Source organism: Cryptotermes secundus, unplaced genomic scaffold, assembly GCF_002891405.2.
Source record: "Cryptotermes secundus unplaced genomic scaffold, Csec_1.0 scaffold863, whole genome shotgun sequence".
Classification (NCBI taxonomy): domain Eukaryota; kingdom Metazoa; phylum Arthropoda; class Insecta; order Blattodea; family Kalotermitidae; genus Cryptotermes; species Cryptotermes secundus.
In genome coordinates, this window is record NW_019745095.1 from 28009 (window position 1) to 53531 (window position 25523).

The 25523-nt window shown below is 39.8% G+C and overlaps 1 protein-coding gene across 2 annotated transcripts in view; it reads left to right on the forward strand.

Annotated features, from left to right (window-relative positions):
* LOC111874983 (esterase E4) overlaps positions 1-25523 on the forward strand; it is a 96102-nt gene that overhangs the window by 21038 nt on the left and 49541 nt on the right. Inside the window, exons 1-2 of one of the 2 annotated variants that reach the window (XM_023870912.2) lie at positions 1753-1919; positions 22572-22734. In XM_023870912.2, coding sequence (XP_023726680.1) covers positions 1899-1919; positions 22572-22734 — 184 coding nt within the window. In that variant the 5' untranslated portion in view covers positions 1753-1898. Of the gene's footprint in view, positions 1-1752; positions 1920-22571; positions 22735-25523 lie in introns of those variants that run through there. The other variant, XM_023870911.2, reaches the window with a different exon arrangement.

A 25523-nucleotide genomic window follows, 5' to 3' on the forward strand; every position in this document is an offset into this window, starting at 1 on the left:
TTATTATTATCATGTATTTCCTTGTTTGTTTACTTTTCTTCATTATTGTGTTTCCCAAGAAATTGCCTGTAATTTGTTTTTGACTTATAATGAGTTTGTCTATAATGCACAATTAATTACTTTCATCTGCACTGTACTAAGTCTGTAATTGTCCTTGCGGCTGTTGACTTGGCACATAAATAATAAAGAATTGAATTGAATTATTATTATTGTATGCTGCTCTATTTGAAACACAAATTCTCACTTTGTGGCTTTGTCTGTGTATGTTTGCTTCTGTATCTTTATTCATGCTAACTGTGTAATTAATATAGACTATCATTTTTATTTTGTTTTTTAATTATTTTTGTGTATTTCTCTATTCGTGCTATCTTCGTAATTGGCCTCCTTGCTGTTAAGTTTGCAAGTAAATAAACGAATTGAATTGAATTATTATTATTTTCTGTTGGGCTTGACGGTATTCCTGGTTTTATCATCAAAGATTGTGCAGGTATTTTTATTCCTATACTTAGGCATATATTTACCTTCAGCCTGATGCAGCAGTATTTTCCTGCTGCATGGAAAGAATCTGCCGTTGTGCCAGAATTTAAAAGAGGCAATCATGCCGCTGTGATCAATTACAGGTCTATTTCTATTCTCAGTAATTTCTCTAAATTGTTTGAATTCATTATTCATGATCATGTTTCACATTTCGCTAAATTTAATTCCAACAAGCATGGCTTTACCAGAACTAAATCTTCAGTTAGCAATTTGGTGACGTTTCTCGACTTTTTGACGCCTGTTGTCTGCGGTCAGCGTCAAGCTGTTGCCGTATATTTTGATCTTTCAAATACTTTTGATCTCGTCCCTCATAATATGCTCTTGCATAAATTAAGCTCCTTCCCATTCTCTGATGCTTATGTTAGCTGGTTTCGCAGTTACTTAGCCAACAGACAGTCTCGGGTTCGCGTTTCTGGCACTCTCTCCCTGCCTTTTCATGTAATGTCCGGTGTGCCGCAAGGCTCTGCTCCGGGGCCTTTTCTTTTCAACGTATTCATTAATGACCTATACGACTCCGTTAACTACCGTAAATTTCCAATTTTTGCCGATGATTTAAAATTCTCCGCATCATTAAATCTCCACATGATTGCCTCTTACTTCAATCTTACATTAATTCCGTAAGTGACTGGTGCACTGCTAACTCCATGAAACTTAATATTGCAAAATGCGTGTTGTATCATACACCAGAAGAACAAATTTTCTGAGCTACGAGCATCAGCTACGTCATGCTATCATCACACGCGCCAGCAGTATTAAGGACCTGGGTGTTTTCTTTGATTCATAGTTACGAGGGGAAGTCAATAATTATCCGCAATGCAGTTGTATTTGTGTTTCTGTTGGCAGCACTGTCGTTTTGCGCAGCATCGCCATGCGTGTTTTCCTTGTCAGTATTTCTGCGCAGGTTTCATGTTGCTAGGTCAGTTCCATCGTCGCTACATTGCCGTTAATCATGGCTGCCTCGCTTTCTCTTTGCACCATAGAAGAGCAACTTTCAGTGATCCGGTTTTTGTGGTCGGGGCCGCAATCCATCAGACTTTCAGCACAATAAGGGAAGAGTATTTTGCCGCAACGGAGTGTCTATGAATGGATTGAAAAATTAAAAAATGGTCGTACAAGTGTTACGCATGAAGAAGGAGCCGGACGACCATCCACGGCCACAAATGAGGACAACATTGAGCGTGCACGTGACATGGTTTTGTTAGACAGACGAGTGACTATTATGGGGCCGTCGATTCACCTCGGACCAAGAAGTGAAGGAAGAGGTGCATGCGTGGCTCGCTGCTCAGCCGAAAACCTTCTTTTCCGAGGGCATCAGGAAGCTTGTGCAGGATGGACCAAGGGCGTTGAAAAGCAAGGGGACTATGTTGAAAAATGATGTTAACGTAAGTTTTCTATTTGTATTGAAATAAAATTTATAGCTACATTGCGGATAATTATTGACTTACCTGCGTACATTTTCACACACATGTTACTTACATATTTTCTGAATGCATAAAGCTTTTAGGCCTTATTCGCCCCATTGCCTACAGGTTTTTCTCCCTGGAGAGTCTGTATGTACTATATTTTGCTTTAGTCAGGTCCAAGTTGGAATATGTCTCTGTAGTTTGGAACTCCATCACCTCGACTGATGCCAATAAGCTTGAGGGCATCCAGCAGAAGTTTGCGTCCATCTCTTTTCATCGTCTTCCTTCATATTTCATATGATTATACTCATACGTTAGACAAATTAAGTCTGCAATCTTTACATAAACGGAGACATCACCTTGATGCACTTTTTCTTGTTCAGATTTTTCGTGGTCTTAAATCCTGCGCTTCTCTTTTGGAAATTGTTAGCTTTCGTGTTCCTCCCAGTAATCTTAGGGACTTCTCATTGTTTGGTGTTTGTCCCTCTAATAAACACTGTCCTTCTGCTCGGTGCACCTATGCTGCCAACGCGGTGGGTAAAGATCTGGACATATTTGCAATTGGAACAGTTTCTGTCAATGACACTGAACCTAAAATTGTTAATAATATTTGCTAATGATACTCTTAATATTACTTATGTCTATTTGGTCTTATTTTATTGTTCTCTCCTGTTAACGTTAACTTTAATTTGTCTTTGAATTATTATTAATTTAATGACATTATATAGATTATCTTATTTGCATTTTTTCTTTTAGTTATATCTGTATTTTATGTACTCGTGCCAACTTTCTTATTAGCCTCTGTGCCGTTAAGTTTGCATCTGAATAAACACGAATTGAATTGAATTATATTAATTATATTATATTATATTAATGAACCTTTGAGTGGACCAAACAAGTGGTAGAAGGGGTGAGATCAGAAGTATACGGAGGATGAGCCATTACATCAAACTTCAGTTTCCGGAGGGTTTCAGCAGTGTGGGCAGCAATATGTGGACGGGCATTGTCGTGCAACAACACAACAATTTTCGACAGTAGTCCTCATCGTTTGCTTCGAATTTCAGGCTTTAGCCTGTCAGTAAGCATCTCACTGTAACGAGCGCTGTTTATTGTTGTGTACCTCTTCTGATAATGTTCCAGCACTGGCCCTCGTGAGTCCCAAAAATCTGTAAGCATCAGTTTTCCTGCGGATGGTTGGTTTTCGAACTCTTTCTTGCTGGGCGACGGTGGATGTTTCCATTCCATACTCTGCCGTTTACTCTCCGGCTCGCAATGATGGATCCATGTTTCGTCATCAGTGATGATTCTGTCTAAGAAGACCATAGCGATCCAAATATTGTTGGCAGATGTCCAAGCGCGTTTGTTTATGCAACACTGTGAGTTGTTTTGGGACCCATCTTGCACAGACTGTATGAAACCCAAGTCTGTTGTGGATGATTTCGTAGACAGAACCATGACTAATTTGCAGACGATTTGTCACTTCATTAATAGTTAAATCGGTACAGTAGGCTACGAGCCGGGTGGTCGAGGAACCGAGGTTGGATTCTCGGCAGGGGCATGCGAATTTTATCTTCTCCACAAGGTCTCGATTGGTTCGTGGATCCACCCAACCTCCTGTGGGTACCGTGCGCTGTGTTGCCAGGGGTAAAGCTGACCACTCACCTGCATCTAGTTACGAGGTTAAAAATGGTTAAGCTATACCTTCAATCTCCCTTACGTTTTCATGGTGCTCACTTAATTAAGCCCAAGGATATTTTCACCATATTATTTGCATTATATAAGAGACGGGATAGCGTATTCGGCATAGCGACTGGCTACGGGGTGGACGACCGAAGGATCAAAGTTCTAGTCCGAGTAGGGTCAAGAATTTTCTCTTCTCCACAACTTCCTGACCGGTTCGGAGACGCACCCAGACCCCTATACAATAGGTACCGTGGGCTACTTCCTGGGGGTAAAGCGGTAGGGGCGTGAAGCTGATCACTCACATACATCTAGTGCCGAGGTCAAGAAAATGTGGACCTATGCATCTACTCCGCTATATTTTTTTATGGCGTAGTGTTTAATTCACTGTTAGATGGGTCCTGTAACAACGGCGTGGCGCGTCCTCAGGGTGGGGATGGAGGAGACGCCCTACAGATATGGAGGGTAGCTGTGAATATAGTGAATAAGCAGTCGCGGAGAGCCGACAAGGGGTGGACCTCCAGCTTGGGGGTTGGGCGTGGGGCGAAAAACTCCTCACCGAAAAAATCATTATGTTACGAAAATGAACACAAAGCCTCGGACCTGAACTCATTCCTTGGATAAACGACCTAAGCTAATGAAAATGGATATGAGATTTGACACTTGGAATATACGAAGTTTGTATATTGCAGGTTCGCTCAGGGCAGCGGCAGAAGAAATCTTAAGCATTAAGTTAGATTTAGCGGGAGTACAGGAGGTCAGATGGGATGGAGGTGGCGTCGCACCAACATGAGACTACATTTTTCTATGGAAAGGGGAATGAAAATCATGAAGTAGGTACAGGTTTTTTCGTACATAAGAGAATCGTATCAGCAGTTAGGAAAGTACAATTCGTTAGTGATAGGATATCATATATAACACTAAAAGGTCACTAGTGTGATATCATTGTTATGAATGTTCATGACCCAACAAAAGAAATTGACGACATAAAGAACAGGTTCCATGAAAATCTAGAACATGTATTTGATAAATTCCCGAAGTATCCTATGAAAATTTTGTTAGGAGATTTCAATGCCAAAGAAGGGAGGGAAGACATTTTCAAACCAACAATTGGGAATGAGAATTTGCATGAAATTAGTAATGATAATGGAGTTAGAGTAGTAAATTTTGCCACATCAAAAAATCTTACTGTCAAAAGTACAGTGTTCCCACATAGTAACATCCGTAAATTTACTTGGACATCTCCTGATGGGAAGATACGCAATCAAATAAACCATATTTTGATAGATAGTAGACGGCACTCAAGTATACTTGATGTCTGATCATTCAGGGCAGCAGATTGTGATACCGACCACTACCTGGTGGTGACAAGGCTAGGGAAAGACTGGTAGTGAGCAAACAAACAACACACAGAGTTCATATGGAGTGGTTCAATCACAAGAAATTAAATTAAGTAGAGGGTATAGAGCAGTAGTGTGTTGAAATCTCAAACAGATTAACGGCTTTGGAAAACTTGGAAACTGAGATGGATATAAATAAAGCTTGGGAAACTCTTAGCTAGAATATAAAAAATGTCTGCCAAAGGGAGTGTAGGTTATTATGAACCATAGAAGCATAAGCCATGGTTCGATGATGGATGCTTAAAATTATTAGATCAAAGAAAGCAGGCCAAATTGCTGTGGTTACAGGATCCAAGCGAGTGAAATGGGGATAATCTGAACAATATAAGACGTGAAACCAGCAGGCATTTCAGGAACAAAAAGAGGGAATATCTGAAAGACAAAATTGATGAGAATGCAATGAACAGTAAGAACAAGAATATTAGAGACCTGTATAAAGGAATAAGTGACTTTAAGACGGGTTACCAACATAGAAGAAACTTGGTGATAGATGAGAATGGTGATCTGCTTGAAGATTCCCACAATATTTTGAATAGGTGGAGGAAATACTTCTCTAAGTTACTGAATGTACATAGGGTCAGTGATTTTAGGCAGAAAGAAATCGATACAGCTGAGCCGTTATAACCTGAGCCTAGCCTTTTTGAGTTTGAAAGTGCTATTGCAAAATTGAAACGGTATAAAGCGTCAGTTAGTGATTAAATTCCGGCAGAACTTATTCAAGCAGGAGGCGAAATATTTCGTTCTAATATCCACAATTTAATTACTTCTATTTGGCATAAGGAAAAATTGCCTGATCAGTTGAAGGAGTCTATTGTACTAGTTCACAAGAAGGGTGATGAAACTGACTGTAGTAATTATTGGGGGATATAACTGCTATCAACTTCATATAAAATTTTGTCCAATATTCTTCTTTCAAGGTTAAGTCCATATATAGATGAAAGTAATGGGGATCATCAGTGTGGGTTTTGAAGTAACAGATCAACTACAGATCAGATCTTTTGCATTCGTCAGATATTGGAGAAAAAATGGGAGTACGATGAGACAGTACATCAGCTATTCATAGACTTCAAGAAAGCCTATGATTCAGCTAGGAGGGAAGTATTGTACAATATTCTGATATAGTCTGTAATACCCATGAAACTAGTTAGGTTGATTAAAATGTGTTTAAACGAAACGTATAGTAAACTCCGTGTAGGTAAATATCTGTCTGATAAATTTCCTATCCTGAATGGTCTAAAACAAGGAGATGCTTTATCACCACTCCTTTTCAACTTTGCCTTAGACTATGCAATTAGGAAGGTCCAAGGAAACCAGGTGGGACTGAAAGTAAACGGGACACATCAGCTGTTGGTCTACGCCAATGATGTGAATCTACTGGGTGATAATGTAAATACCATAAAGGAAAACACACAAACTTTAATTGACGCAAGTAAATTGGTTGGTCTAGAAGTAAACACAGAGAAATCTAAATATATGTTACTGTCTCATCACTAAAATGCAGTTCAGAATCATGACATAAAGACAGGAAATAGATGTTTTGAAAATGTGCCACAGTTCATATATTTGGGAACAACGATAACAGATCGAAACCTAATTCAGGAGGAAATTAAGAGGCGATTGAACTCGGGTAATGCTTGCTACCATTCATCCAGAACCTTTTGTCTTCTCATCTGTTGTCCAAAAACATAAAAATTAGAATATACAAAACTCTAATTTTGCCCGTGGTTCTGTATGGGTGTGAAACTTTGTCTCTGACCTTAAGGAAGGAACATAGACTGAGGGTGTTTCAGAACAGGGTGTTGAGGAGAATATTTGGACCAAAGATAGATGAAGTCACAGGAAGTTGGAGAAAACTGCATAATGAGAAGCTTCATAACTTGTACTATTCTCCAAGTATAATTAGAATGATCAAGTCAAAGAGGATGAGGTGGGTAGGTCATGTAGCACGAATGGGGGAGAGGAAGAATGTGTATAGGATATTGGTGGGAAAGCCGGAAGAAAAGAGACAACAGGAAAGACCAAGTTGTAAGTGGGTGGACAATATTAGAATGGTTCTTAGAGAGATAGGATGGGATGGTATGGATTGGATTGGATAATCTGGCTCAGGATAGGGACGAGTGGAGGGCTCATGTGAACACGGTAGTGGACCTTCGGGTTCCATAAAATTCCGGAAAATTCTTGAGTAGCTGCAGAATTGGAGGCTCTTCCAGAAGGGCTCAGCTCCTTGAGTAAGTAAATAAGTAAGTAAGGCTAAAATGATAGGTATGAATAAGAACAGAGAAAAGGAAAATGTCTCTTTTATTAAACACAACTAATACTCCAATAAACTAGAAAGTGCCACGGATATTATGGAAAGAAAGACATTTTATTTAAATACGTCAACGTTTTCTACAAACCGCACTGGCCGGTGATGAAGGACACTGGTCACCTTATGTTTCTGAGGTACCGATTGGGAACTCGAAGGATGGCATTTTACAAAAATATGCAAAAGTGCGTGAAAGTGATATCCTCTTACTTTTAGTGTGGAGTTTATTTAAATTAAAACATTAATATAAGTCTAATGAGGCAGTTGGTTGTTTAAGACATGTACTGTCTTCGCTCGTTCGGAAGCCGTGATCGTCAGTTCGAATCCCACACATGCATTGATGTTTGGTGTGTGTATGTGTTTATTCTTGTGTTTATGTTATCCTGTGTTTAGGTAGAGGCCTTGCGACCAGCTGATCATACGTCCAGGGAGTCCTATCATAACATAAAACTAAAAAATCTAAGGCCAGGGCCCAAGGGTGGTGTAGAGCCAGTTAAAAATAACTGATGGGTGTGGGGAAGAACAGTTATAACAAAGGAGAAGTTCTGTCTCCAGAGATATAACGTTGTATAATCCCGGTGTCTGTCAACGAATATTTCGGAGGAAACTGTCATCTCCATCTACAAGGTTGAAGAATTAGCTGAATAAGAAACCAGGGTGAAGTATGCATCAAGTAGATCATAGCTGATATATTCCTCCGAAACGTCGGTTCACTTTCACCAGACTGCACGGCCTCATACCCACCGCTATGAAAGCCTCAAACCCAACCATCGCAACAAATTGCTGCAAACTTCCGCTGGATGCGGTCCATTTTCCTGGCTTCATTGAACGTAATACAATTACAGGTAATGAAGGCGTACGCAGGCAGAGCTCTATCTGTCTCTCTATCTATCTATCCATCTATGGTTCTACAATTCTTTTGTTGAACCTTGACCGCTTTCACAGTTTCTTAACCCTATACAGTGTCGATAGGACTCCTTGGATGGGGGATCAGACAGTCGCAAGGCCGCTAACTACACACAGAACAACACAAACACAGAATAAACGCACACAGACATCCAGGCTTTGAGTAGGATTCGAACCAATGATCCCAGCGTTCCAGCGAGCGAAGTCAGCTCATGCCGCGTATCAGTGGTATTCAACTTTTTTGTTCGCTTACCCGCACAGGTGTTGGTGTACTCGTATAATTCAAGTTATACACTGACTCTAAGCTACATCTAAAATAGATTCAATAAATTACCTCCAAAATGATGTATTAAATAATAAGTTTCAGGTGAGGAAAAATAGAATTAAGCAAGTAAATAACAAATATATTATTGAGTAGCACATAAATATTAATAAAGGAACAAAGGTATTTTAGCAAAGCAAAGTTATATGATTAAATACTTTATCAATTATTAATGTGGCTCTGACCTGTTAATGATATGATTGGGCTTGTTTCTGGCATGCCACCATCTCAATTAGGCTACGAATTTTAATTTTACATACCCCGTAAAATGTCTTCGTGTACCCTAGATTGAAGACCATTGCCTCAGAACGCGCGGCCAATGTGTGCTGCAGGCTGGGCCCTAACTGACGTAAGGTACTAGTACAATAACACTGTAAGCAATCAAGGGTAGAAAAGGAGATGTTACTGTGTGAGCTAAGTGCAGCAGCACATTGCATACAAACATATGTAATGAACGTGATCATGGAGACGAAGTTAGAATTTCGGAATTCTCTCAGGTCTTCATAGAGAGAGAGAGAGAGAGAGAGTGGAATGACAAAGATTATGCACATATATCAGTATGTAATTTTTCTGAGAAATGTACAACTCTTATTTTACTGAGGTTTAGTTTAATATAATTAGCAGTGCAGTATAAAGACGAGATATTGGTTGACCTGCCAAGGAATCGGGGTTCGATTCCCGGTGTTCTCAAGAGATTATTCACTTCTACTCAGCGTCCAGGCCCGCTCTGAGGCCCATCCAGCCACCTGTCTGCCCAACTGGCGAGGGTGATGACGTCAATACGCCCACACAGCCCAAAATCCAATGGTTACCAGGATCTTCATCCCAAGGGTAGAAGTGGCCGGGGTGAGAAAATGACCACTTACATCCATCTGGTACTGAGGTTGAGAATAATGGAGCTATACCTCCACTCCCCCATGCGTATTCAGTTCGTGTTGCTTAATTACTTAAGCACAGAAACATATTTACCTTCAGCAGTGCACAAGTGCAAAGACCGCCCCTGTGGTCTAGTAGTCAGATTTCCTGGCTACAGATCCAGAGGGCCGGATTTGATTCCCGGCGCTACCAGATCTTCTGAGAAGTAGTGGGTTTAGAACAGGGTCCACTCAGCCTCGTGAGGATACTTAAAGAGCTATTCCAATGAAATAATAGCCGCGGTCTAGAAAACCGAAATAAACGGCCGTGGGTATTGGTTGAACTGACCATGCGACACCCTCTATCCGCAAAAGCTAGCACTAACTTCGCTGACAAGCGGCGGTCGTTCGGTCGGGATAGTTCGCTTGCGAACTAAAACCACGGAGTTTCGATTTTTTAATGCTTACACCATCAGCAAAAGTAGATACCTAGAATATTTTATTGCATTACATAAGTCATTAATAAGAGCACTGAAAACCAGAGGCCAAGCACAGATCCTTGAAGAACATCAGAGAATATTTCATAAGGCAATGGAAGATTTGCAGACACACGGATCTGAGGTTAACTCCCGTGACTAGTATCACGACGTGGGCAGCGGGATCATACGGGGCAGTTCAGCCGGCACTTGGGGACAGGACCAAGCACCGACTGTTGAAAGTAGACGCACAGTGACGCACAACAAGGATCAAGAACAGTTAGAATAAATCTCGCCAACGCACATAATTCGGTCCTTGAAGATGGATGTAGTACGTATCTCCGAAACATCAGGAACATCGCCCGCATCCACACCGTTATGATCTAAGAGGAAGGAGAGATATGCATTCTTAAACTTGGCACCATATGTAGACGAGCTGTCAACTTCACGCCACGGCCGCTTTACACAGAAGAAAGATCCCTGCTACCCATTGGAATAAAGGGGAAGTAGGTGCCAGAGCCAGTGTGAACGCTGTTGATAAGGAAAATATCTCTCGTCTCTGTCGGGAATCGAACCCCAGTCTTCAAATCCATAGAATTTTGCGCATTTTACATGAAAATGTAAGTAGCTTCTTCATGTTTGCGTATTAGCTTGAGAATGATTCATATTACAAAAAAAATACATGTATGTCTCCAGGTTAAACGAAGTCATTTGTAGTTATCTTCCACGATATCGTGGAAATGTAATAGTAAAGAAGTTCTTAAGAGAGCCGCGCAAGGGGAAAATGTCGAATAAAATGTGAGATCTGCATAAGAAGAGACTTTCTTTCTGCACACTTACTTGAAAATGGAGGAATGAAATGCATGGAAGAATGTGGCTATCAATTATGAGGTTTTCACGGCTGTAATTGTATAGATTGAAGCTTTGTAGGGATGCTACAGCGTGTAGATTTGGATACTAAAATTGTAGAGGAACTTGTCTTCATCGTCATGCTAGAAGTGAAGTTGTGTATGATGTAAGAAACCAAATTCACTCCTCTGTTTAGCATGTCAAAAATGTTAACAGTCCTTACCACGAAACCACAGCCAGTTCTCGAGTTGCATGTTTGTTATGTCCTCGGAAATGGGCGCGTGAATAAAATACACGTACGAGTATTCGAACATAAATTCCCCATGAGAAATAAGAAGGAAGGTAGAATTTAGGGGAAAAACTGCCTAAAACTCATTAAAAATCTTTTTCTTTTCTTATGTTTCTATTTTAAATGGTTTAGTTGTTACTGACAATAATGAAGACCGCTATGCCACTATGGCATAATGAAAGATCAATGTGGGCGCGTGTAAGAGCCAAGAGGGTCCACCCCTTATACATTCATGGCATAATGAAGGGATATTTGGAACTGCAGAACTCCACAGCACCCAGTCGAAATATCGCAATAAAGAAAGTTTGCAAACAAACAGAGTTTCCCCAAAGTGTGACCAAAACTCTTTTGTAATCGCTGAACCAGTAGTTGCGACAAATGTAGTAAATTCTTACTCTTTATTGGAAGGAAGGAAGGAATGCTGACTCGCAGCTGTTTTCCATTATACACACATGTTGTTCCTAAGGATCATTTTCCAGGGTAAAATTGAATATGAATCCTTACGATAACAACAACACATACACTTGTAGAGTATGTGACTATAGACGAGGTACGGATTGGTTAATGGATTTGTTGACTACTTTTAAGGTTGAGAACTTTATTATACGATGGTGCAAATAGAATGAAGCCGCAAATAGTCAAAGTCACATTGCGACTGATGGTCGGTCAGTCAGTCAGTCAGTAAGTCTTGGTGTCTAGCACTATGTGGGGCTCATGACCAGATATTTATTACTGTTTGACAATTACGGTCTTGTTTTTGTGGGGCGCCCTCTCCGAAGAGAGGACAGGTCTGTCTTTTGTGTATGCTGCTGGTCATTGCCAGCGCAGTCTTTCTCGGGTCCAAGTCCCTTGGGACTCGAGACCATATATTACTGTCTCAGAGTTGATACTTCCCTTTTCGTCGTCTCCTACGACTCGCCAGCCACAAATACTAGATAATTTAACAATTTGTTCATAAGTAACAGAAATTGTAACAATTTGTAATTATGAATGCCTTCGCTACTAAGTAACCGAATTTCTATTGTTGACTCTGTTACCTTGGAAATGTTCTCAGCCAAGTCTAACAATTTGTTATTATTGATACCTTCGCTAATAAGTAACTGATGTTCTATTGTTAACTTCGTTGCCTTGGAAATCTGCTCAGCGTAGCGCGTAGATGGATCAGGATATATTGCGCGTGAAATGCATTAATGCAGCCTGTTTTGTTCCATCACTTACGGTTTAGGAATGATGACCTTTTGTTTATAACAAATACGGCTAATTCAATTCCATTCTTCAGTGGATGACGCAATAATATAGGCAAGCTGCCAGCATATGACAACACACGCTGGTAATTGTCATGCTGCAGTACGAGAGTGTACAAGAGAAGGAAGCGGTTAGAAGAATGTAACTGCAATAATGTACCGAAATGAACACAGTTAAACGCCGAGCCACAGCTTGATTATAGAGGAACACTTAAAAACTTATCTGCTGAATTGTAGCACTCTATAGATTATTGTAACTATAGCACACACAATAAAGTCTTCAATGTCTGCTTGCTAGTCGTTGCTCGGTAACGAATCTTACCTGGTCAACATTTCACAGCTGATTATCCAAATACTAAACTGCCTTCTGAATTCTATTACGAATGAATGAATTGAACTCACGAATGAACTCTTTTTTTATAAGTTCGGGAGGACCGAATAGAAACTATTGCTCCTCTTTGTCCCTTGAAACGGAAAAGCCTGGCGATCCCAAGGTTCCTAGTATCCACGAAAACCTTTGCTGAATCTTTGTTAACATGAGAATGATTTTTAGCGAGCCGTTGCCTAGCAACGGCTTTCAGGCGGTGTTTACCGAAACGTTGCTACCAAACGGTTTTTGGAACATTTGATACAGACCCCCTGTACAGACGCTACAACATTATCCAAAACGTTTGAATGTGGATATCGTGCTCGAAGTTGCTTATGAATTAGATGAAATCAACCAATGTTTTCGACGTAAATCCTGGGAACAAAGGTTCTCCAATCATTTTCTTAGTTCCTTTGGGTTGGGTGAGACTAAATCCACTTGGTATGTCAGCCATTATTTGGCCTACTGTACCAGCCATGGATGATAGATGAAGATGAATGTGGAGCAGTCTATGGAATTAGAATTGGCAGGGGAACTGAAGTACTCGGAGAAAACCTGCCCCCCAATGCCACTTTGCCCATCACAAATGACCTGACCCGGACTCGAACCTTGGTCGTCGCGGTGGGAAGGCGGCGAATAGCCGCCTGGGCTATGGCACGGCCTATTGACCACTTATAGACACCACTCGGAACTATAAGTACTTACAGCGCTATCGTTAATCTCCACACTTTACAAATCACCACAGCACCCGCTAAGTGTTCTTCCAGGCTGCCGTGTCTTCATCAGGCGATCCCTGGCAACGGCTTCTAACAGTGGTTATTCTTCAGCTTCACACGCTCAGGTTCTATCTTCACGGCCTCCCGTGCAGAATTCCTCTCAACCCACTTTTAGCTGACAACTAACTCTCTGTCAACTATCAACTAACTGGGTAGTCAAAGTCAAAGTCACATTTCGACTGACGGTCGGTCAGTCAGACAATCTTGATGTCGAGACCACTCTGGGTCTCATGACCAGATATTTATTACTGTTTGACAGTTTAGGTCTTGTTATGGTGGGGCGCCCTCTCTGACAAGAGGATGGGTCTGTCTTTTGTCAGAGTCATTGTCTGTAGTAGTAAGTCATGATTTACAGTCAGATTCAGAGTTACTTCACGACTGGCGGTTTACCGCCAATCAGTTCGTCTTGACGTCGGGCCCCTTGAGGACCACGACCAGAGATTTTTCTTTTTTCAACTGAACTCCTGCGGTAGTAGTCCTTATACGAATATACACTCCCAGTTGTCTTCAAGATAACTCCTTGGCACACACTACATAAAAACACCACCGTTGTCATTGTTGTAGTCCAACTGTTGCCGCTGCCTAACAACGGGTTGCATAGGACTGTTTTAACACTATCTCTATTGTTGTAGAGGTGTGTTTACTGTGCTATAGTTTAGAAAAGCTGTTTTCTCGTTGACTGTTTCGAGTTCTTTGCCTAGCAATATTCCATAGCCCACGGTATAAATGGTTTTGCTGCTAAGAGTGATCACGCACCGACACGTGGTTGCTACTACAAACTTCGTGTAAATGGCTCTATAACATTTCTGATTCTTGTAACATACAGGGACAACCATTGTTTCTTCGATTATAGGGAAATTATTTTTGATCATATTCGTTATCGAAAATTGTCGAATTTGATCCTCATTCTATTAAAAGTATGATATACTCTAAGAACCGATTATTGACACAAAATCGATTTGTTCTTCAATATTTTGAATATTATAAAAATGTTATACTTTAGAGATTGAAATATGTTGCTATAAGTAATATGCGACTTGAGATATATAATTGACCCCATTTGTAACTCAGGGGATATAATAATAATACACGTATACCAGTTTGGTTTTAAAGTACCATGAACATCTGATGCCGTTGTCAAGGCAAATGCCTTTTTTGTTATCAGAACACTGGGATTAAAGCTTCAGTTACTAATCGATAAATTTATGTTTGTCAACACGTTATCTTCTAAGGTGAAATAATCTATTATCCACCTTGAGTCTCAAAGATTTGGTTTCCTACCGTGAATTGTAAAAATTAACTAAGTGAAGAACTAAAGTTCAAATCTACAGTCTTGTGAGATTTGATGCTATATAGCAGTAATCTTCATGGTTACATCAATGAGAACCTCAGGCCTTCCATAATTTGAAACGGTTTATTCACTGGGCAGCTGTTAATGTTACGTTTATAACAATGGTTTCTCTGTAACAATACAACTAACTGGAGGCTCTTTTCAACACTAATGCAAAATGTCCAATTATATCCATTTCCTTCAGCAAATCTTCTGTATAGGCACATTATACGGTAATCATCTACTACATATTTCGGGCTTTCGGTTACATGTCCTTGTTAATATGTAAGATATTAAAGTTATAAAATTTTTAAAAATTTAGAATATATTTCTGTAAACCTTCTGTAATAATTTTTTTTTTCCTTTCCTTCTATATATAGTTCTAGGTTATTTTGGAGTGTTGTAGATATAGAAGTTGTTTCACATAGACTAATAATGTGTATTATGGCGCGATGCGTGTTGTTTTGTTTTTCGCTTTAGAGCTTTGTGTTTTTGAATGTGTGATTGTTTATGGTTTTGATTTGATATGTAAATTATTCTATCGTATATATATATACATATATATTGAAAATCTTATTTTTAAATTGTTCTAATGTGAGCGTTTATTTTGTCCGTTTTCGTTTTTTAATTTTGTTTCTGGTGATGGAGTTATTTTGAGTTGTTTAATTTTTGTGTTCTGGTGGTGGGTGATCTGAAACATCAGTTGTGTTATTAGCGTATATTTATTGAGATTCTTGTATTTAACTAGTGTTTTATATAAACCTTTTTCTTCTATTGTGTTAGAAAGCGTTTTGGTGAGTGGTGATTTTTCTGATCTGGTTCTTGTTGCTACTAGTCTCTGTTACTGCGGTGTGGATTACTGCTGTCTTCTGACGCAGTGTTGACAATGTTGTATGTAGTGTCATCTTGTAATGTTATTTGTTAATGTAGTGTTTACAAATGATGAAAAATGTGTTTTTTATCATTAAATGTTTCACTTATCTGTATATTTTACTGGTATATGCAGTAAGTATGATATTCTTCTAGGCTGTTCAGATATCTGCTCGTTATTAGCTATTTAATTAATTCCATTGTATTCTGTACGTTCCCATATATATGCGCAGTATTTAATATGAGTTGTGCGTAAATGGATATGTCTCTTCTATATCCTATTACGCGTATGTGTGAATTGCATTGGAGCTGAAAAGTTCCTCTTGTTTGACCTGCGTATTTCAGGCGGCAGACCTCATATTTGAGTGTGTATACATGGCTGTTATAGTTCTTGTTGCTGCTGTGATGTTCCTGTAATGTCCCTTCTAAGTGGTATTTTTAGTTATTAATGTCGTTGAGTATTTTGGTGAACTGTTTTGTTGCGTTTCCGATATGTGTAGATATCTTCAGCGTCTTAGTTTGAGTACTTGCTTTGTTGTGTTGTTGCTCTTTACATTGACGTTATTGATAGTTCGTGTTGTTTTGAATCGTTTATTTGGTACCGGTTTTGTTGTAATATGAATTATTATATTTCGTTCCATATTCTTATTGTTTTGACTCATGCGGTGTGGGGTCGGTTTGTCATGTAGTTAGTATGACATTGTGACATGTTGCGCAACGGAGAACCCCCCAGCAGTGATGTGGCGGGTGAGTCAGCGCTCCGTCACCCCCTCTCCGCACGGTGACGTAACGCGCAACGCGCGGTGACGTAAGACGGCGTGATGTAACAACGTTGTTATGCTATATTCAAACACGGCCAAGTGGCACCTATTCCTACTGTGACAAGGCACTCATTACGCAACAGGCAAGCACTGCGACTATATAAGGGAATTGGAATAGTCGCCGAGTTGAGTTGTAGTCGAGTTAACTTGTAGCCGTCCCCGGAGAGAGTTAAAGTGTATCAGCGGCGAAGACAGTTCTCCAGTCAGCAGCCTACAGTTGGAGTATAGCAGCGTTCGCGGAAAGAAAAACCGGACGTGTGTGTAGTTGTGTAATTGGGAGTGAGTGATACAGGGACACTTACATAGCTCCCGTACTGTAAGCGTATAGACTACTGAAGACAGAGTGATTTGATTTGCGAATAGGGTTATAAATCGTGAAACCCCGCAACAGTGTAAACAGATTATTGCGATTAAGGTTATAAAGTGTGAAACCCCGCAACTGTGTGATAATTAATTGTAGCCGTTACTTGTAGGTTGTTGAATAAACCAGTTAACAATCCGAACGGCGTCTTCAGTAACTAAAACACTTTACAACTGGTGTCAGAAGTGGGATTGGACTTTCACACGTGCCCAGCAAGATTCGAACTCGAAACACGTTACAATATTTTGTGTTGCTTGAGGTGACATGATATGTTATATAGCAGCGTTTTCAACCTGTGGTCCTTGGACCACCTATGGCCCGCGATGATGGTACAGGTGGTCCTCAAGCAGACTTAAATTAAACTAAAAATTATCCAAACAAAACAAATTAAAATTAAATAAACAAGTAAAATTTATTTAAATAAAATGGATACTAAATTTCATGAACATTTCAATGACCAGACAAGAATCCAGTATTTCCAAGGTATGATGGTGTGACTGCTCCGATATTTGGTAGCTGCCGAAAGACGGGTAATAAAAGATAGGTGCAGTAAATATTATGATTTTATTGCTATTTTGTTAGATTTGAAGTAAACATGTGACATCCACATTTCAACCAATTGCTTGTTGTGTATTGGTATTTATTACTAAAAGTTTTCTTCCTTCAGCAAACGCTCAGTATATCTTCATAAGTGCTAAGTAATAGTTGAACAAAGTGTGTCGTGAGTTAACTCCAGTATTTATTTATTTTTTGGAAACATTTTTGTAATGGAAAAGTGTCTTAGAACAGGGAATTTGAAAAGAAAAGCAAACGAAACAGGTTATGCTAACCATAATTGTGATATACGTGCTGTAACGGCAAGTAAATGTGATACTACTAAAGTCGAAGAAACAAACAGTTCAAAGAAAAAAATACAGCAGGAAATATGACAGTTCATATTTGGATTTCGGCTTTATTTGGTTTTATGGTTAAAGTGAACAGAAACCTCTATGTGTTTTGTGTCATAAAGTGTTGTCAGACGAGTGCATGAAACTGGCAAAACTCCGACGACATTGAGAAACTAAACATTGTGATGCGAAAATAAGCCAAGTGGATTTTTTCAGCGACGATTAGGGACATTAAATCATGGACAAAATATAGTTTCGGTCATGGGTTCGATTAATAACATGGCACTGGAAGCATTCTACCTCTTAAGTTTGCGCATAACCAAAACATGGAAATCTGATTCTATCGGGGAAAATGTACTTCTTCCAGCTTAAAAGGTGTGATAAGAACTATGTGTGGCAACAAGTTACTAAAGATGTTGGTTTGATTCCTCTTTCAAACGACACTGTCGATCGCAGAATTAACGATATGGCAGGAGACGTAACATCTCAGTTAGTCGAAATAGTTAAAAAGAACCCTTATTATGCGTTAGAAATAGACGAGAATACTGATACTAAAGGGTTCTGAAGATGGTGGATGACTTACAGTCTTTGAACTATTTCCATCGTCCGGAAATCTAGGTAATAGAGGACACGACTTTTCGGAAACTGAATCTGTTTCCTTCTTCAAGTGAGAAAGGAAGACACTTATTCAGTTGGGCCCCTTAGAAAGAGCGAATCTCAATCACTGGACCTATTGGGGTTAGCATTGCGTTTGTTGCTGTTGGTTTATGGAGTGTGTTCTTTAATATGTTGCTTTCTGGTCTTTGTATTAAAATATCTCTACATTTTTTGTTTTATGTAGTTTACATCAGGTTTTCGTTGTATATTTTAAGTATATTATCTACATACCTTGTGTAACATATTTCTTCTGTTTAAAAATAATGTGGCATAAACACGGTGGTCTAAAAGTTGTTAAAACATTTCGGAGTGAATTGCGACGGTGAGGCTCCCATTGCTATTACTCCTTGTTGTTTGTAATACTTGAACGCATCATTGCCTCAGTGCATGTGGTGATGCTGCTTTGCCATATCGCACAGTGGCGCGATGGGTGAAATTGTTCCGTGAAGGGAGGGATGCCATTCAGGACGACCCCATGTTGACAACCACACAATTCAGCTTCTTGCTTTTTGCTGGATATCGATCGTCAATGGGCTGCGAGGGAGTTAGCTGCTGAGGTAGGCGTACGTCACAAAACCGTGCTCCGCATTCTGCACGATATTCTTGAATACCGCAGAATTGCAGCGCTTTCAGTACTCCATACAATGTCCGAGGTGCAACAATGGCAACGTTACGGAATTGCACAGGACTTGTTGGACTGGTACCAGAGGGAAGGTGACGACTTCTCTGGAAGAATCGTCACTCTGGACGAAACTTGGGCTCGCTCATACGAACCGCACTTGAAGCATCAATCAAATGAATGAAATCATCCTGGCTCTTCTCGTCCAAAGAAAGTGTGACCTACACAGAGTAATGTGAAGGCGATGTTCACTGTGGCATATGACATTGATGGAGTGATACTGCACCACGCTGTACCTCAACGACAGACACTAAATGCTGCCTACTACTGCAAGTTCCTGCATAAGCATCCTCATCCAGGACTCAGGAGAAAGCGACGACACTTGTTGGCAACGAACCCCATCATTCTTCATGACAATGCAAGGGCTCATACTGCAGACGCTGTCAAGGATCTCCTTCGTCGCTGGCGATGGGAGATACTTCAACATCCGCCATACTCGCCCGATATGAGTCCGTGCGATTATGATTTATTTGCCAAAATGAAAGAACCACCCCCAGGGACACGTTACAACACAAGAGAGGAGATTATTCGTCCTGTAGGGCACTCACTGCTCGACATCAACAGAAGTGGACGCGTTGATGGTGTATGACACCTTCCACAAATTTGGCAGAAGGTGGTACACATGGGGGGGGGCGATTATATTGAAGGAATATAAGTGTATTTACCTCAGGCAATAAAGTCATTTCAGAACTATAGATACGTTGCCACTACTTTTTATCTAACCCTTGTATATGAATATTTCTGGGGTCGTGTTATAGGATCTCCATTGTTGTTTTTGAGGATGTGTGTTAGGATATTGTTTTATGGTTTGTTTTGCATTGTTCTGGTGTTAACTGGTTGGGTTTTGTCTATTGTAGTAAACTGGTTTGCTTGTATAAATTTATAGGAAAGCTTGTTGGTGTATTATGACTACCATTTCCCCTTTTTCTGCTTGCATTATTACCACATAGTGTTCTGTTATTTTCTTCTTAATATTTTTCAGATTTCTCAATTTCTGTCTTGATGTCGTCATGTTTTGTATATCCTTTCAGGAGGTGTTTTTAATTAAGTTATTGCATGTCTTGAGTGGTGTCTTTAATGTTCCTCTTCCATAGCTTATGGTTGTTTCCATCTTTCATTGTTAATATTTCAATCCAGTTCTTTTTATTTGTAGGGTGCAATTGTTTTGAAATCGAAACTAAAGAACAATTTCACAAAACCCATGCATTCAAAAGAGATAAAAGTTATATTCACATAATATTTTGTCTAAAAAACTTTGAGGTTACGTCCTACCTTTCGAAAATACGATCGATTAATCATAAAATGATTACGTTATGACCTACATCGGATGATGGCACTTCAAGAAAGATGCTTTAGACAGAGTATAACGACAGACAAATATTTACCTACGCGGACTTTACTATACGTTTCGTTTAAACACATTTTAATCAACCTAACTACGTAGTTTCATGGGTATTCCAAACTTTATCAGAATATTGTACAATACTTCCCTCCTAAATGAATCATAGTCTTTCTTGAGGTCTATGAATAGCCGATGTAATGTCTCATTGTACTACAATTCTTCCTCCAAGATCTGATGAATGTAAAAGATCTGATCAGTAGTTGATCTGTTACATCAAAAACCACACTGATGATCCCCAATAATTTAATCTATATATGGGCTCAACCTTGAGAGAAGGATATTGGGTAAAATTTTGTTTGGAGTTCATAGCAGTGATATCCCCCGATAATTACTACAGTCAGGTTTATCACCCTTCTTGTGAATTGGTACAATAATAGATTCCTTCCACTGACCAGTCAATTTTTTCTTATGTCAAATAGAAGTAATTAGATTGTGGCTCTTAGAACGTATTATTTTGCTGTAAGTATGGGTTAGCAAAAAGCAAAATGTGACATCTGCTTAGCAATGAGTGTGATATATCCATTTTATACCCAGACAATAAAAACAAACTCCGTTGTTTTAGTCCACAAGCGAACTATACCGACCGAGCGATAGCCGCTTGTCGGAGAGGTTTGTGCCATCTTCAGCGGATAGAGGGTGTCGCGTGTTCAACGTAAAGAATCCCCACGGCCGTTGAATTCGATTTTCCAGACCGGAGCCGCCATTTCCTTGAAAGAGCTCCTCAATTATCCTCACGAATCTGAGTGGACCCCGTTCCATACCCACTACTTCTTAGGAAAAATCAGGTAGCTCCCGAAATCTAACCCTGATCTCTGGATCTGTTGTCAGGAAACCTGACTACTAGACCACAGAGGCGGTCTTATACCCCGACAATAGACGACTTAAAATACATGAAGGAAGTTTCTCTGATTTCGTATTTTACCTGAACACAGATTATAAATTGCGAGTGAAATATATTCCATAAAATCATAAGAAGAGCCACAGTAACTCTTCCAGTGGAGCGGTGCTCAGGCTGTGTCAATAACGGATATACTGGTTCAGTCCAGAAATGTTCTCATGAGAATTTTGATACACATACTAACATTTGTAGGCGTTTCACATTTTATTAGTTTATCACTTCTCCCTACACATGCCACACTCATATTCTTATATCAAGTGCGCAAAATGACGGACTGGCATGTACTTTATCCTCATAGTGAGAAATTTATGTGATATCTTAGGTTTACTCAAAGGGGAATGCAGAGATTACAGTCTTCTAACATGTGACGTCCAGTCTGATAGAAAGATACTGATAAGAAATAATCTTAGAAAGAATAAATTAATAAAGAACGCCGACAGACGAGGAAATTTGTTATTTATCACTCCTGGACTTTTAGAAGAGAATTATAATTGTAGAAAAAAGAGGATATATTGAAAATATTAAAAGCTGAAGCTATCCCTGTAACAGGTCGCCGAGGTCCATAGGGTTGTGAGACATCGGGCTTCCCACATGTACTAGCCTTACACGTCGGCCACGCCTTATCCCCAGGAAGATTCCTGGTACTCATTTCTGTTAGAGGCTGCGTCGACCCTATGAATATGAAAGGATTTTATTAAGAAAAACTCAAATGACATCAGGAATCGAAACCGCGACCTTCCGGTTTGTAGCATAGTGCCTCAATCAACTCCACTACAGTCTGCCTTATGTTCCAAATCTTAATAATAAGAATGCAAACTTCTTAAAAACATTACTACCAATGGCCTTAGGTGGCTTAAGTGTAAGGCTGCATACAAATATTTGTGTGCTTCTCTCCGGAAAATTCCGTGGTAGAGCCCACTATTGTAATTCTTACACTGTTGCTAATCATCTAACCATTTTGTTTCCTTTCACCGCAGTGACTGGTGAATTGCTGCTGAATATTACATGAAAGTGGTAAATAAGTAGTGTTCATTCTCATTGACGGTTTCGGAGGAAATTGCCACTTCCATCTTTTCTGAAATGTAGGGAAATTTCTACCAGAATACACAACGTCACATCTTCACGGAAGTTTATTTAGTTGCTGTGGCTCAGCCGCGACCCCATTTTCAGACTAAATTTCTCACTTCATCGCCAGTAAAATTTTAGTAGTCTTCGAAGCCTACAAGTAGGATTAATGAGGGTAATTTAATTTTGCTAGATCCCGAAGAGCGATGCGGAGGCAGCGCCACTTGATGTTATGGTTTGGATCCATGGTGGAGGTTGGTTTACAGGATCCGGAAACACGGACTTGTATGGACCGCAGTATCTCCTGGACAGAGATATTATCCTAGTGACAATCAACTATCGTCTTGGGTCAATAGGTAGGTTACCAGTTACTTGAATATGTGTTTGAAGTAGTGATAAGAGTACTACATTAAGAGAGAACATACGAAGCTGATGGGAAACGGTGAGAAGACATTTGGTGTACGAGCCTTGTGACACTTGCTAGGAGTTCGCCGGAAGGCCACTGGGCGCGCCACATGCCAGTCCACTGAGTCAGAGCTAAACAGAAAGGGGAATAGCAGATGGCATTGCTAATGCCGATTGTAACGCGTCATACATTACTAGAGGACAACGGCCGAATGAGAGTTTGGCCTGTGGCCGCAGGTATACGATTTTGCGGATGGGTGTTATTGGTCTTGCAGAATTAACGATTATCATCATCATTAGTATTTTGTCAAGACGACAGGTCCACAGTCTCTTCCAAAACAATTCCTCTATTTAATGCGATCTAGAGCTTTCTCTTTAAATGACAGTATCCTCTTCTGGCCCCAAGGTCATCCAGCATATTCTTACGTCTTCTTCCTCCTCTTCTTGTCACTTCTATCCGCCCCTCTATCTTTCCTTCAATAACTTCTTTTAGAAGGCAGTTTCTGCGTAAAATATGACTGATCCAATTAGCCTTCCGTTTTCTTATTTCGTGTAGGATATTCTTCTGCTCACTGACTCTAATTAACACTTCTTCATTTCCTACATAATCGGTCCAACTGATCTTCTCCATCATTCTCCAACACCACATTTCAAAACTTTCCAGATGTTTCTGGTATACTGCCCTAAGTGTCCATGTTTCAGCCCCATAGAGAGCTATGCTCCAAATGTAGCATTTCACTAGTTTCTTCCTCAAATTTAAGTCCAATTTGCTGGTAAAAAGATTCTTCTTCTTGCTAAATGCAGCTTTTGCCATGGCAATCCTGGATTTAATTTCACAAGTACACCTTCCATCATCTGTTAACAAGCTACCCAAATATTTAAAACATTTCACATTCTCCACTTGTTTTTGGTCTATCTTTATTGTGACTGGGGTTGGTTGTCTCGAAATTTTCATTACTTTTGTTTTCTCCACATTCATTTCCATGCCATAGCACCTTCCAATTTCAATTAGTCTATCAATCATGCCCTGTAGCACAGTTTCTTCCTTAGCCATTAACACAAGGTCATCTGCATATTTCACAGTTTGAATAATTTGCCCTCCTACTTTGAAGTCACCGAGCCCATCCAGAGCTTCCTTGGTAAGGCATTCGCTGTACAAGTTGAACAGAATTGGTGATAAACAGCATCCTTGTCGAACTCCTCTTCCAATCTGCACACTTCCTGTCTCCCCCCTGTCCAGTCGTACTCTAACTTTCTGATCCATGTACAATTTGCTAATCAATCTTCTTTCATGCCAATCGATACCTGTTTCTTTCAGGATCTGCATTAATTTGGTCCAGTTTACCCGGTCAAATGCCTTCTGCCAGTCTATGAAGCAAACACACAGTTCTTCATCTATCTCCAAAGTTCGTTCCGCTATAATTCTCATCATCCCAATTGCATCCCTGGTTCCTTTTCCTCTTCTAAATCCAAACTGATCTTCTCCAAGTACATCCTCTATTTTCCTTTCAATTCTTCTTTTAAGTATCTTTGCTATTATCTTTGCTGTATGTGCAATAAGACTTATTGTGCGATGGTCGCTGCATTTTGTAGCTTTTGTCTTTTTCTTTAAGGCAATCATTGTAACTTCTGTAAAGTCCTTGGGCCACTCTCCACTTTCATATATGGTGTTCATTAGTTTTGTCAGTGTTTTCAAACCACCTTCTCCCAGTAACTTGAGCACATCTCCAGGTACATCATCATCTCCTGTAGCCTTTCCCTTCCTCATTTCCTTGATAGCTTTTTCCACCTCACTTTGTAAAATATATGGTCCTTTCTCGTCTGTATCTACTTCTTCTTCTGGTTCAACATCTAAGGTTTCTGGCCAATTAGGTCGATCATATAGTTCTGTAATATACTTTTCCCAAATTTTCAGCACTTGCCTCTGATCTACTATTCTATTCCCCTGGGAGTCTTCAATGCCAACATTTTGAATCCCATGATTCTCTTTCCATCCTAGTTCTTTTGTCTTCATGTACATCAAATCATAACGGCCTGTTCTTTGAAATTCCATAATCTCATTACATATCTTCTCAAGATATTCCTTTTTGGCCCTGTCCGTGGCTCTTTTCAATTCATTCCTCAGTCTCCTGTATTTCCTCCTGCCTTCTTCATTGTTGACATTCTTCCATTTCCTTCGCTGCTCCATTTTACTCATCATCTCGTGTGTAACCCATGGTTTTCTTGCTATCTTCTCAACTTTACCAACCAAATCACTGATAGTATCTAACATGCATTCTTTTTATTCTTCCACTGCGCTTCGGCATTTCCGTTTTCACCTTCAATTGCACCGAGTTTCTCTTCTAGGGTATCTTGCACGCTTTGTCTTTGAGCATATAACGATTATATGACAGAAATAAATTGATTGAGCAGCACGATCAATTCACTTTAATCCAATATGCACTATGCTACAAAAATAAATGACAAATAAATGGAATTCACTTTGTTTTTATCATGTTGTTTTTATCAGCAAAGAACACAGTGTCGCATATTATAGCGTAAATTTGAAAATATGTAGACAAGAAGTAATAAACTACTTTCAATTTCTCTTGTGATTTTGATGCCTACTGTAAACATAGTTTCCCACTTCTTCACATAGTAGTTCTGCACCACTCCTGGTTGAAACACTTAAAAAAATGTTTTCGCTTCCTCTGGTGCCATAAAACAGCTGGAAGCAATAAAGTCACTTCGTTCTCCGGTG